The sequence below is a fragment of the Gavialis gangeticus genome, unplaced genomic scaffold, assembly GCF_001723915.1.
Source record: "Gavialis gangeticus isolate Ggan-Ray unplaced genomic scaffold, GavGan_comp1, whole genome shotgun sequence".
Taxonomy (NCBI): Eukaryota; Metazoa; Chordata; order Crocodylia; family Gavialidae; genus Gavialis; species Gavialis gangeticus.
This window is the reverse complement of record NW_017729030.1, coordinates 44377768-44392420: the sequence shown is the minus strand read 5'-3', so window position 1 is coordinate 44392420 and position 14653 is coordinate 44377768. Positions and strand designations below refer to the sequence as shown.

At 40.8% G+C, this 14653-nt stretch overlaps 1 protein-coding gene across 8 annotated transcripts in view; it reads right to left on the bottom strand.

Annotated features, from left to right (window-relative positions):
* Window positions 1–14653, bottom strand: part of IL15 (interleukin 15) — a 92099-nt gene that overhangs the window by 65762 nt on the left and 11684 nt on the right. For 4 of the 8 annotated variants that reach the window (XM_019522128.1, XM_019522126.1, XM_019522124.1 and 1 more), the window contains exons 2-3: window positions 8936–9048; window positions 3540–3605 (exon numbers count right to left, since the gene is read on the bottom strand). In XM_019522128.1, coding sequence (XP_019377673.1) covers window positions 3540–3605; window positions 8936–9007 — 138 coding nt within the window. In that variant the 5' untranslated portion in view covers window positions 9008–9048. Of the gene's footprint in view, window positions 1–3539; window positions 3606–8935; window positions 9049–11166; window positions 11562–13106; window positions 13299–14653 lie in introns of those variants that run through there. The other 4 variants (XM_019522127.1, XM_019522125.1, XM_019522129.1 and 1 more) reach the window with 3 other exon arrangements.

Below are 14653 nucleotides of genomic sequence, written 5' to 3'. Positions count from 1 at the left end.
CCAGCTCCTTTTCCATGCACCCCTCCACCTCCTGCCACTCCAATCACTATGAATGGGGCCCCAATAGTGATTGGGGCCCCAGCCAGACCAGGTTGTGGGGCAATCAGAGCCTGGTGCAGCACTGGAGAGCCAAGTGGTGGCCCATGGCCTCCCAGTCTGTGCATGGGGCAAGGGCGGGTTGCAGCACTCAGCCTCTGCTCTGTGCCTCACTGCTGCTGCTTTGATCGTGGCATAGTGCCATTTGAGCCCCTCCACTGGGTGAGCCAGGCAGAGAGGCACATGGTGCCATGATGCTGTCAATGCAGTGGCAGCAAGGCAGGGAGCAGAGACTGAGCACAGCCCACAGCTTCAGCCTGCCTTTGCCCCATGCAGAGACCAGGGGGACCATGGACCATGCCCCTGGACAAGCCATAGGGCTTTGATTGCCTCATTACCTGGCCTGGCTGGGCCCCATTCACGGTGACTGGGGTCCCAGTCAGATTGGGTTGTGGGATAATGGAAGCCTTCAGAGGCACAGCCCAGTGGGGTGGAGTGGGGAATGGAGCTGAAGCAGGAAGGAGGGGGAGAGGGGAGTGGGCCCAGACCCAAACTGGCAGTGGGGAGGAGGGACCAAATGCACACCTGTGTCCCTGCATGCCCGTCATTCTTGACAGGCAATTTGCTAGTATGGATATATTGGTGGAGAGAAGAAAAAAATATATGCACTGATATGAGAGTTTAATATTTTAAATAAGATCTGTAACTCACAATGATGTTCTCTGCTAAGGCTAAAACAGTGACGTATCTCATTCTGTGTATCTTTATAAGTACTTACATTCCATGTCACCTAGGTAATTTCAAGGATCTGAGCCCCAACCCTTATACGGACAAGCATTTTCTTAGCAATCCAATGGCCCTGCCTATTTAAGGAAACTACATCAAACAAAAGTGAGATTGGTTATAGAGCAGAAATGTTTGCAACATTGTTAAAATATTCCAGAAAAGTTCAAATCTCTAAGGGTAACAAGAAACTATTTAATCTAAACAAACTCCAGCACAGTTTTAGGCTGCAAAAACATCTTGAGCAGAAATTTATGGTAAGAGCTGAATATACTGTATACAAATATTAGAAGGACAATGTATTGGTCAAATCTGAAACAGATCACTGTTAAATAAAGGATTACACTGTCATTACTAGATTTGTGGAAAACTTGTAACAGTGTTACAATTCACATGTTTAATGGGCCCTTTTCAATTAGCCAGTTTTCTTATCATTAATCCTTCCTCCCTTACCTCATCTCAGGTACACACAATGATATATAAAGCCCAAGCCAGACCAGTACTAAGAGTTTACTGGATTAACTTGTCCCATTTAGTTTAAAAATAGGGCATACACCATTATACCACTGGGTCTTGTTATTTAATTTCTAACAGCATGTTTTGGATAGACATACAATAAGTCAGACAAGCACTTAGTGTTCCTCCCACTGACTGTTAGATAAGGCAGCCGACATGGGAAACCCACAAAAACTTAAGAAATCAATTAAAATCACACTTTCCGTACAGGAAGATAGACGCTGTCCAACAGTAACCCTCTATCCAAGGCAACAACAGTTATTTTGCATGGTAAAGAAGACTGATCTATCAGGCCATGGGGCAGATCTAGGATTTTGGAAAGGATGTTAAAGAGAAACTACAAGCCTTACTAATATACTAGGGGCCTGGCACTTTATTATTCATTTTAAGTTCAAAGCAAAACCAAATATATCTTTATTGGAATATGCACTAATTGTTAGATTATGTATTAAGTTTAAAAAATGCAACAAACTAGGCAAAAATAGTCAAAAGACATTATGTTATTTATCCTTTAGACACTATTTAAATGTGAATCTCTTATTCAGATTTGTAAAATAAAATATAGCCTCCTGGAGCATCCTGACAGTGCATCCAATGCACCACTATCATTAATGTGCACATTTGATTTAATGTTCACCTAAGTTAATGTTACCACAACTGAGTTAAGGTTTTTAGCTAGAGATATAACAGTCTGCCAGGCTTTGCAATAGAAGAGAGAGATTACCAGGAATGGTTAACAACTAGCAAAATTGAAGAAGAAAGGATAGCATGATTGGTGGAACATCAAGACCATTGAAAAGGAGAGAGGATCATTATTACCTGTGGAATGATGAGTTCAGAAGGGATCAGGTAGATTATAATGAGCCATGAAGTCAATTGACTCCCTTGCCACTCAGGCAGTTGGGTGGAACAGAAATCAAAAGGGAGTGGCAGGTGCAGTTACAAATTACACATTACACCCTCCCTAGTTCCTCCCCTGTATCAGGCACAAAATCAAACACATTATACTAATATGTCTATCAGGAATCTTCTTCAATCCTTACATTTCAAATAATCAAAATCTTTTTATCACATATGGGACAAAATAGGTTATGAATTGACAAGCTTTTAATGGAAAGGAGAGGGCATGGGTGGCTAAGGAAGGATAGATACCATTGAGTTTTAATGGAGTATATACTATATAAAATATTACCCTTTTTTCTTATATAGGCAATCAAACCTATCAACACATGAGTAAGGAAGACTACAATACATTAGTTGGAAAGTCTAGTTGATAAGTTATAGGATTCAGTTATACTAGTTTCCAGGTTTATTTTAGTCATCTCCCATTGTTTGCATTAATGTTGTGATGCAACTAGGAAGCACAAAATTCATTTCATATAGCCTTAAAATCAAACCTATTCAGGAGACAGTGAGACGCACTTCTTGGAAGGTTGAAAATAATTTTAAAAATACAAAATTCTAGACCCAGCATAATTATAAAACAGTATTAATCTGAGCTGAAGTAAGAGTGGATAACAAAATGGGAAATTATTTTTAACTATGTGAATAAGAGTGATAAGAAAATGTGTGTGTGAGAGAAACAAAATCACTGGTCCTTCCCATTCAAAACAACAGTCTCTAAAGAATATATTATATTGCTTTAGTACTTGTAATAAAAAAAGTTGTGGAAGAATGTTAAAACCATTATTTTAATGCAATCTACTTCAAATATCTTTATGGCAGTAGTTCCCAACATTTTTAGACTTGAAGCACCCCTCAGAAAATGCCAGATCTTAGTTTTTACTTCTGTTTTACTTTAGAAAAATGATAGAGAAATTCTTTTATTGCAAAAAAATCAGAGCAACCACAACAGGTCAGAACATTGTTGACACTGTAGTTTCCTGTCTGAAATCTCAGGGGATCTCTGGTGAATCATGTGGAGATGCTTGCACACTTAGCGATACAATTATTGCATGGCACCCCATGGCACCCTTAAAAGGATCTCATAGCACCCCAGGGCAACACAGTACTCTGGCTGAGAATCATTGTTTTAGAGGGTGATAGGAGATACAGAAATCATCTCAACCACCAAAATGTAGTGATCATTGTGATAGAATATAAATTGTAATATACAGCAGTACTTTGTAGTAATTTAGGATATGAAGTGAAAGAAACTGCCAAACAATTGTTTCTCCAATTTAGCTCCTGAAAACCTGGCTTACCTTTCTTGTGGGGAGCTGTGAAGAAGAAATCCTTATGCCAGATTCGGAGAGACTGAGTTTAATTACCTAGGAAGAAGTTTTGCCAAGACATTGAGATTATCAACTCAACCTTTTCAAAAGGTATCACAAGACTTTTAAAAACCACAAATGGTCTGGTACATTGTTCTATGTTGTATAGCAAAGATTTATGTTCATAGCACTTGGCCCTTTAATAATTTATTTGGTGCTTGAATGACAGCAGAGCTGGAGAGAACATATCAACTCCTGAATCACTGTGGATACCTACAAAGTGTGGAAGGAGGGTGTGTGTGGGGGGGGGTGCTGCGTGTGAATTTTTGCAGAGTAACTCATTTGAAAGAATTGTTTCCACATGGCTAGGTTCAACCTATTTTCCTTTGATTCAAAGGGATTACTACACTTTGAATCACTACATCTATATATCACTAATACTTGTTATGTTGCATTTTCTCTTTCTGTATCTGCCATTTAGATAAACATTACAACATATTTATTTAACCAACATAGTATCATTGTTGAGAGCAGCAGCTGATGGGGGGAATAGAGCTGGGTCTACAATGGGAGTAATATAGTTGGGGATGGTCCTGCTTTGAGCAGGGGTTGGACTAAATGACCTCCTGAGGTCCTGTTCAACCCTAATTTTCCATGATTCTGGGGAGGATGATTCTTTGACCAATGAAGAAATATCTTCCATAGTTCATATTCTATTGGCAAAAATGCCATTTGAATATACAGGCTAAGGTGTAGAGATTAACAGGAGGAAGAAGAAACATTAAGTAAGATGTAAATGAAGAGTAGGAAGTTGCTGGTGTGGCCAGTGACTGTAAGATATGAAAACATTCAAAGAATAATCACTGTAGAGCTTAAACTTGTGACCCTTTTCATAATTTGTTTTGACATATGCTTATGTATATTTTAGCATTTCGCTAGCTGCTGGTAATGCAGGACTGGACAAATATCTTCTTCCCCAGTATCAGTTCCATATGGATACATAAGACATAGCTGCCATAAAGCCAAAAAAAGTATCTGAGAGGTATACCTGTATGCATGCTAGCTTTTAAACATGAAGGTGACATACTGTTATCGTGATTCCAAAACAGTAGAAGGCATGTGTATAGATAGGCTAATACAAATGTGAAGCAATAAAAATATAAAAGAGAAAGTCAGCAACTGATGCAGGCAGAAACATTAATTCAAAATACAGATGAGCCTAGACTGTATTTTCCCCTGGACTAAATAATCCAAATGGAATTTATTTTTAAAACTGGAAGAAGACAATGATGATGTCTTACTAAAAAGACACCCCAGTGGGAGCCACCAGTCCTCCCATACACACAGCCCATCATGCAAGAGGCTGCTAGCATAAAGGCAAGCAGGTAAGATGGCTCCCTGTTGTGCAGCCCCATCTCTTTCCACCAAACAGAAGTGAGGGGTGGGGTTGCATGATGGACAGCTCACTCAATAAATCAGCGAGGAGGGGTGGGGCCATATGATAGACAGCCCTGTCTGCCAATTATCGGTGGGGGCAGGGCTACCAGGAGCCTTAACCAATCAAAGGTGGCGGGCTGGTATGATAAGCCCTCAAAATGGCGGCCTGCCCCACAATCTGCCCATGAAATCGCCTGGCCACTCCTTCAAGTTGGACAGACCCCTATTCATAAGATTTCTTTTGTTCCAATTCTCCAATTTGTCTAAACCTCTCTAAATCCTAGCCCTAACCTTCATCTTATCTACTACTCCCCACAGCTTGGTGTCATCTGCAAACTTACTGTGTACTCCATCCCATCTTCCAGAACATTGATGAAGATATTGAACAAAACCGGACCCAGGACTGACCCATGGGGCACTCCACTTGATACTGGATGTCTGCTGGACACCAAGTTCTTGATGCCCAACAATCCAGCCAATTTTCTATCCACCTTACAGTTGATTCATCCGGCCCATACTTACTTAGCTTGCTTGTGAGAATGTTGTGGAAGACCTTATCAAAAGCCTTGCTAACATCAGGGTATATCACAACCACTGTTCTCCACACATCCATTGAGCTAAAGATCTCATCACAGAATGCAACCAAGTTGGTATCTTTTGACGTATGCCTCAAAATTTGGGGGGGGGGGTTCTTTTCAAAGGACTGTGAGAATATGTCTGAAACTTCTGGGAGGCTACTGATTCCCATGAAGCTTTGTATATTTTGACCACTGAAAGAGAGGAAAATGTATCTTTGGATTGTGACCTTCTAGGTACATTGCAGAAGCTTGGAAGGATATCAAGAAATGTTCTCCACATGAATTTTAAGTATCTGGGGTAAGTATTTTAGTCATGTTCCACTTTGTAATATAAAAGTACTATAGAAGGATATTATTAAAATGGATCATAATATGCTACAAAACAAATGTTTAATGACAGGGGAAACAGGAGAGAATAGTAAACAGTTGAAAAGTCCATTCTTCTTGTTAAAGTGTGATTTTTTCCTTAGAAACTGCATTTTGTATCACAAACAGCTGACCACAAGAAATATGCATAATGCTTGTTTTTTTTTTCTCATCAAGAGAAAAATCCTAGTATTTCCTGAAAACTGACACTAAATTTTACTGACTCATCTTAATATGGAGAACTAAAAAGATACCAGAAACAAGGATTCCACAGATAAGAACAAAGGCCTAATAAACCTGTTCTCTGTTTCCTAGTACTCATAAGTGAATAAATTAATATGTATCATGATATTTGAGTAGGATTTTAAAAGGGAAATTTCAATAGCTCACATAATTCATAATGCAAAGATAAAGTTAATGAAAATAGAATGAATCTACAGATACATTGGCCAGATTTCCTTTAGGCATGTGACTAAACAATTGGCAGTACTTTATAAGGTCCAGGAAATGATAACAACATAGTAAGTCACATTTTCTATGGATCCTCTAATAATATGAACGGAATTACATAATTATGAAATCCCTTTTCAAATTCACTAAGAATACAGCAGAATAGGAATTGGTGATCAGCAACCGAAGAAAATTATTCAAGTAGAATGAAAACAATATTTTCAAAAAACAAATTATTTCCAAAGTTCTTACAAAAAGCAAAACAGTGCTGGAGAATGATGTGTGTTCATTTAAAGTAAAGTTGGTAGATTTAAAAAGATATAGACTGAAATACAAATATAGCATATAAAATATAAATCTAATATTGAAGGGCTCACACAATGTTACAAACATATTTATTCATCTCATACTTGGGTAGAAATACCCCAACGACAAATAGATCCAATTAATAAATTGATTGATACCAAAACGTAAGACACAAACTCATTTTCTGAGGCTATTTACAGCCTTCTGAAGATTCATACATCACACGCTAGTGGTTATAATGGTAAGTGGTCCCTAGATCACATCAATTCCATCTCCCACCTCTTTTTGCATGGTACATGGTGGTCTGCAATAATAGCTGATAGCTGACAGTGATCCATTGGTCTAGGTAATTTGGGAACCACTTAACATGTGCAGACCACTAATAGGAGCAATTAACCCACTGATTCAATTTCTCTCATTAGTAGGTCTCAAAAACAAAACTAGTTAACCCCAAAGTAATTACAAGGGATGAATCCATCATGCTTTTTGTTGCTCCAGAACTTGACCTCATGCTAATCAAACCATCAGTGAACTGCATAGTTGCAGACATAACAAGAAACAGCTGATCAAAGAACAACTTGTTTAGCATTGCAATATGTTGCAAAACATGTGGTAGCATTCCATAGCTGATGAAATCCTAGCCAGTGATCTTTAAGAACTTTCTTACAGTTTATATCCAAAGCTTAAGATCCACTTAGGAATCTTAGGGCCTAAACAATTTTGGGCAGCTTCTGGAGCTCCCAGCACCTGGATTGTCTGCACATTAACACCTTAAAGCACTCATTATACATTCAAAGTTATGCCACTCTCAGCTCCTGTTCCATTAAGATGTGGTCACTCTTCACAGATGTGCATAGGCAGTGGAAGTGGAGGCTAACAGGGCTCAACCCCGCCAAATGCCAAGACAGCCCAGCCGCAGGCTGTTGGAGCAGGGGGGAGGGGCACGCCAGGATCTTAGCTGGTCCAGCATGCTGGTAAGTTTCTTTTGACTGCCTGGGCTTAGAGACAGATCAAAACCCCCACAGTGCAGGAGGGAGCAGAGTAGAAGCAGGGGCAAATCACTCCCCCTGCCCCGCTCCCTGCTGCACTGTGGGGATTGCCCCACAACCTGGCTGGGTTGTGGGGCAATGGGAGCCCAGTGGATTTTCCAGGGGCATGGGCAGGTGGTTCCCACCACTGCACACACTGTGGGGGAACCGGGGAGCGGGGCACACTCCCCTCCCCCTGGCTGCCCTGTACCACACCCCGGACGAGCCACTGCCTGTTCTCCCTGCAGTCCACGCCTCCCTGCAGCCTTTGAAAGTGGTGCCACGTGCCCCGCTGCCCAGCCCTCTCAGCAGTGGGACACACATAGTGCCACGCTGCTTTCAAAGGCTGCAATGAGGGGCGGAGGCAGGGAGCAGGCACAGCTCAACTGTAGCCCACCCTTGCCCCATGCAAAGATCGGCTCCCTGGTGCCGCGCTCTGGAGGACCCACCAGACTCTTCCCAGGGCAGGGTGTGTACGGGTGTCCCAGGGGCTCTATCCCCTTTGGCTTGGCAGCGCAGTCAAGACTGGCCCCGCTCAAAGTCTGGGCCCCCCCCAGGCAGTGTGGGACTGGGGCCAGGCCAGGACCTGTGCCAAAAGGCAGCCAGGAATGGTGCACTGCTTGTGGGTGGTGGACGCCGGCACTGGGCAATGACCCCAGGCGCAGGGGAAGGGGCAGCCACACAGGTACAGCGGACCCTGACCCCAATCCCTGCCTACTCCCAGCCCCAGCCTTGCTCCCTCCCCTCTGCCTCCACCCCTTCCCCTGTGGACTTTGGGGGTGGGGTGCATGCATGCACATGAGTGCTCAGTCCCCCCAAAAAAGTTCTCTCTCTGCCTATGCAGATGCGCCACCTGAGTTGAAGTCCCCCAGTACCCCGGGATCTCTCACATCCCCGCCTGTAGGGATAGAAGCCTGTTCTGGGTCACCAGCCCTCTAGTGGCAACTCACAGCTACAGCTCCTAGTCCTGCCCCTGCTCATCAGGCCTCTGGTGCTCAATATAAAATGGTAACAAAGGACTTGAAATAAAATTAAGAATCTCCAGCATTTTTTATACTTTTGCTATGAATGGGTAATAATGAGTGGAAAAGTGCAAGAGAAAACTATGTGAACATTTTGAATGTGCTGCATTATCTGGTTCCTTTCTTTCCTAAGAGAAAGAAGATATAAAATATATTTCAAGTGTTTTAAACTGCATAATACATTTTTAAATGTTACTTACTTGATTCTCTAGCCTACTTGAGTCTCCAACAAAGTTCCACATGTCAGCTCCAGCATATACTGGCTGAGGCATCGTTCAGCACAAAAGCAACATACTTATATCAGGGGAGTACACTGCAAGACATAGAAGGGGAAAAGTAAAGAATGGAATACAGTTCTGAATGCCTCTTAGTCAACCCATTATGGGCATTCAAAAGTCACTGAAGTTATGCTTTTAACCTCTGCCAGTTACCTTTAAATCTTCCACAGAGAGGAAAAACAAGACAGCTCAGATATTTATTTGCTAGGCATTAGAAACCCATCTTGACACTGTCATCTTTGAATGCTGTAGTGTTTTGTTTGCTTCTAGAAACAGTTGGTTGTGCAAGAGTGATTTTTTGTGACTGGTGATTGGTGATTGGCAAAAGAGCACTATTATGACAAGCACAGCATGGTCCTCTGCTTCATGTAGTATCAAGACTGTTTTCCTAATGATAGTAGACCTTGATTCTTTTTTCTAATGACTATAAGACCATGCCACAGAAAGTTATTTTAATAGTTGCTCCCTACACAGACAGATGTAGGGAAATTCTTATTGTTTTCAGCATTTTATTAAAGGATCTAAGCCAGAATAAGGAGGCATTTTTCATAGTGGCTAGGCCAGTAATCCTTAATTAGCTCTCCAGCACTGTTTCCTCTCCCTTTCCCCAGCTTCATTTAAGCAGTGCTTCTGCAGTAGACTCAGCATAACAGGTTCCCAGCCAGAGTCTGCATTCATCTTGTGATGTCTCTTACCCTCAAGATTTAGTTGGAAGTTAGTCACTTAAGTTAAAAAACAAAAAACCCTGCTCAGCAGCTGTATAACCCTGGAAAACCTCATACACATGAGACATTTCCTTGTTTCACATGAAATTTCCCTACGCATCTGCAGTTCTGCTTTCTGTGTATTCCTAGAACTAATAGTTTTAGCATGAAGTGCCTCCTGCTCCCCAGACCCAATGGGCTCCCGAAACTAGGGGAAGTAAAACCTAAGGCCACTGAGGTCCTCAATAGAGTCAGCATGCTCTGAGCCACAGGCAATGTGTGGTGGGGCCATACAGGGACATGGGCCCCCCCCCGAGATTGGTCCTCGCCAGCACTTCCGGTTTCGCTGGTTGTGCTTCTGGGATTGATGATCAGCTGCTGGGGGACCGCAACCCCAGTCGGCAATTGGCTGCTGGTACCCCCACTGTCTCCCCAAGTCAGGAAGCACCAGTCGCCCATGCTCTGAGCACATGGAATGGAATATATAGCAGCAGATAAGGACAAAACACAACAATTATGGCCAGTCACAATCACTTTTGTTAAATATTGAAGAGGAAGGAAGTGATACTTGTGCTCACCTTTTACACAATGGTTTACTGGCTTGAGTCTAAGTCTAAGTTTCCCTTAGCCCGAGGGTGATGTGAATATATATCACTCTCATGGCAAGTGCCCTAATCATCAGGCTATAGGATAGGTTGTATGGGAACAGTTTTCACTCCTGTTGAAGTTTGATCAGTTGGTAGCCAAGAGTCAAGGGGCCAGAAGGAAGCTAACCAGAAAGCTGCTTGATTGGCTCAGTTTAGAGTGAACTCATCTGGGCTGGTGGGAAGGGAGTATGAGATAGTGGGGAGTGAATTCCTGGGTTCCTCTTTGTGCTTTCAGGATTACTCCTGTGTTTTATCCCATGCCTATTTATCATAAAATGTATGAATAGTTCAGGGAAGCAGGGACCAGAAGCTAGAACTCTCCCTCGCCAACATTGTGCCCTAACCAATAAGCTATAGCATCATGTTTCCTCTTGTTTGCATTCTTTCTGGCTCTATCACTCTCTGCAACCCAGAGAGCCAGCTTCTTTCAACAAAGAGAACAGGTGGTGCCCCTACATAGCCTATTCTGTGGCTCAGTGGTTAGGGCATTCTCCTGTGAGGTGGATAATGTGGATTTATGCTCCTTTAGGCTAAGGAAGACCTAGAACTCAGATCTTGCTTCTAATTCAATGGTGTAACCATTAGGATGTTATATAAAAGCACATAGCAGATCCTCCAGGGGACTGTAGCAGTGGGGCAAAGCCCATTCTCTAGAGCAAGGACTCTGGATCACTGACAGGTGTTCAATTCTTAGGAGAGAGCCCCTCTCAGGGGAGACTGTCTAGGTGTTCAACCTGGAAGATCTTTTTCCCAGAGTGGACATGTTTTCTCTTGGAGAAATTGAATGAATGTTTGTACACACCTACTTTCTATTAGGAGGTTGGTGATTCTCCTGTTAGTAAAGTAGTGTCTGTAAATAGCTTTAACACCTGTGCTTCCTTTGTTGCAGAAGGTAGAAACAGTGCAATGAATGCTGGAGAGAACTGCAGACAAGAAAAATGAGGGTCTCAGGGCTGAAGCAGTGGAATGCTGACCTGTGGAACTAGATTCTACCCTTGCCGCTGCTCAGAGTTTGTATGTGATAATAGTTTAATTATTTAACCCCAAATTGCCACAGGTGGCCACATAATTCGTGTTCTTCATTTTGTGTGTGCCCTAGTTAAGACACCTGGGCCCTGACTTGCAGGAGCGCTAACACTGCCAGCTGCAGTTGGAATTATTCAGAGCTGTATCTGAATATACAAACTGAGCTTTTTCCAATTAAATTTTTTTTGGGGGAAAACCATTAGGAACCACAAATTGGCACCAAAAAATAAAAAAACTCGGTCATTCAGTCAATGGGATGAATGAAGCTAAAATAATACTGAATAGCAGCTTACTGAGTTAGGTTATGTATCCTGTACAATGAATAAAACAAGAAATACATTACATGCAATCATGTCATTAGACACCATATAATAACTCATGCTTTCTAGAATGCTGACTGAAAGTTGCCTATTCTTTCACTTAATATTATTTAAAATGGAATTTATTTAAACAGCATCAAAACAATGTATGTGCTTGATTTTGCCCATATTCTTTCTCCAACATAAATATATCACAAAACCAGAGAGACAACAGGAACCTCTAAGCAGAAAACACAAAAAATATTATTCCATTTCAGCTTTCATAATAAAAGGAGCATTTCTCTCTCTGCCAATGTGAAACAGAGGATGTATCTACACTTCTGACCACAGTCATACCAAAAATAGCCTAGCCTAGAGCTGTTTGGAAGTAATTTATCCTGCTGTTGTTTAAATAGTTTTAATCGATCACTGGTCAGTTAACCAATTAAACCTTATTATAATAAGGTTTCCCTTGGCTAGTTAACTTGAAAATGATGAGGAGGCTGTCCAGAGAATCCAAAATGGACTCAGTAAGTTTAACACTAATAATCTGGCACAAAGATAGGAATAAGTCTAATCAAACTTCCTGTCCATTTTCCTCAGGTCACAGGGCAAAAATGGTGAGTTATTAAAAAAAAAAGCAAGAGTTTGAGGAACAAACTTATACAGCCTAAGCTAAAATGGATAATAGTAGTTTCAAGAAATGTCCTTATCCACTAAACAGGCTAGACCAGTAGTCTCTGGTGCTCCTTGGGAGGTATCAGACAAACACTGTTTATCACTGAACAAGACCTGGTTCTGAAAAGGAAGGGAGTTTTTCTTTCCCTTCTTTCTGGTACCCAAGCACATGGTTAACCAATGCCTGGAGCATCCTATTTTGGCTGGTATACTGGCCCACTCCAGTTAACATATTTCCACAAATCAAGATTTGGGAGTTAACAAGGGCTTTAACTGGGAATTCCAGAATGTCTTAACATGTCTGTTACAATCAAGTAATTTGTAAAGGTGTATAATTCACCAAATCTGAATTCATATACTTACATAGTCATGTACTTGCAACTGTCACAATTGCACGCATTTTATATACAATCTTGTTGGTTTGTAATATATATCAATTCTGATGGTTTGCAAAGTTAAAAAAGGAAAGCTCCAACTACCAACCAAACCAGTAACCAAACTAAACTAGGAGGGAAATAGGCATCCCATCCTAAAGTCTACCACAGTTTACTAGAGATTAGTTCACAAGAGTTTACAGTGATGCCCATATCTGAGAGTCGCATTGAAATGGCTAAATTGTATCAAAATGTAGATATATATTGTTTTAAAACATTAGGTACCTTTATTAGTAACACTTAATGTTACACTTTAAATTAAAGCTGTATTTGAATCATGAGACAGATCATACATATTTCACTGCCTTTTTGGATCAGTCTTCTATTCAAATATTCTTTTCCCTTTGAAACAAGCTGAAAAGTTCAGTATGATACACCCATCAGATTCCCAGCAAACAAGGGTTCACAGCTGTTGCCTCTTTCCTTTTTTAGGATTGGGAGGGGATCACTGGTTTTTATCTCTCCTTACAAGAAGGGGATCAAGATTACTGTAGCTTCTGCTGGGAATAAGTAAGGTTATCATTTGTATATGAGCCAGGACTCTTAGGCAAGCTATGCAGCTTCCAACGTATCAGTCTACTGAGTTCTTGCCTAGTTTCCATTCACAGTAAGCAAAAAATAGACCAATTACATGATATATGCCTCACATTTGAGATATAGGGGACAGGTGACTAACGCATTGGAAGATTAGCATTATTTTCTTACCCAAAACAAATTTCCACTTGTGCTGACTCCATAAGCAGGTGCAAAACTTCCATCAACATTATCATATTTTGTTTTACCAAATGTAGAAGTACTGGCTTTGCAGCACTAGAGACTGAAGTGCTGAATTTCTCCAGCAATTTTCTTCACAATACCCTCACTCACTTAGTGCTGTAAACTTTATCCATAATGAGACTCTGTGGAAGATAACTATCAGGTGTATTCCATTCTCAGGTTTTTGGCTAAGACTGAAGCAACGGGAAAATAGTGACATTTTTGCACAGTTTATTATGTGATCAGAAATAGAAATTACAGCCACATGCTTAACTTCACATATAATTTCTAAAATTGATTCTTATTTTTTGAAGATGTTAAGATTTTAAGATTCCATTTTACATTGAAAATAACAGATACTGTTTATTTAAATTAATAAATTTGATATTGACAAACAAGATCTTTAAATTAATTGATCAGTCAGATATTTCTGCCATTTTATATATTTTTTATATGACAGTCTTTTAAAAATCATTCTCCATGAAAAAAATCAGCCATTCATTCCTAAACAATTTTCCAGTATTGCCATTATACAGAATTGTTAAATTATCAAACTGCGGGTTGTAGTTTATAAGATCAATAATGACAACAGCTTCTAAGCTGAAGATCACCCTATTCTGCTTTTGTATACCTCTCTCATCCGTGGTATCATGAAATTGTGTAAAATGCTTTATAATGGCACCTGAATCTTATTACCTGGTGATAATAACATATTTTAAGGATGACAGTTTAAATTATATACTGTGCTAGCAGACTACAACATCTCAATATTTTTGCTACTCTTCACTAATTTCTTAGTAAAAAAAATAGGCTTCATCCTCTCCACCTCCTGATTTCACATTGGTACTTTCTTTAGCGAACAAAAAACTGAAATGTCAGCAGAAGGGTTATTTTCCAAAGGCAGAATCACTTCAGAAGCTACATGACCACAAAAGACTATCCCTAATTCTGATTCTTCAGGGGATGGGCAGGGAGGCAGGAATGACTCCAGGGCCTTGGATCACTGAGGGCATTTATACACATGCTCTGGGAGTGGAGGGAGGGCACTTTAATTAGAGTGGCTCTCTGAGAGCTGCTCTAATTAAAGTGCCTGGAG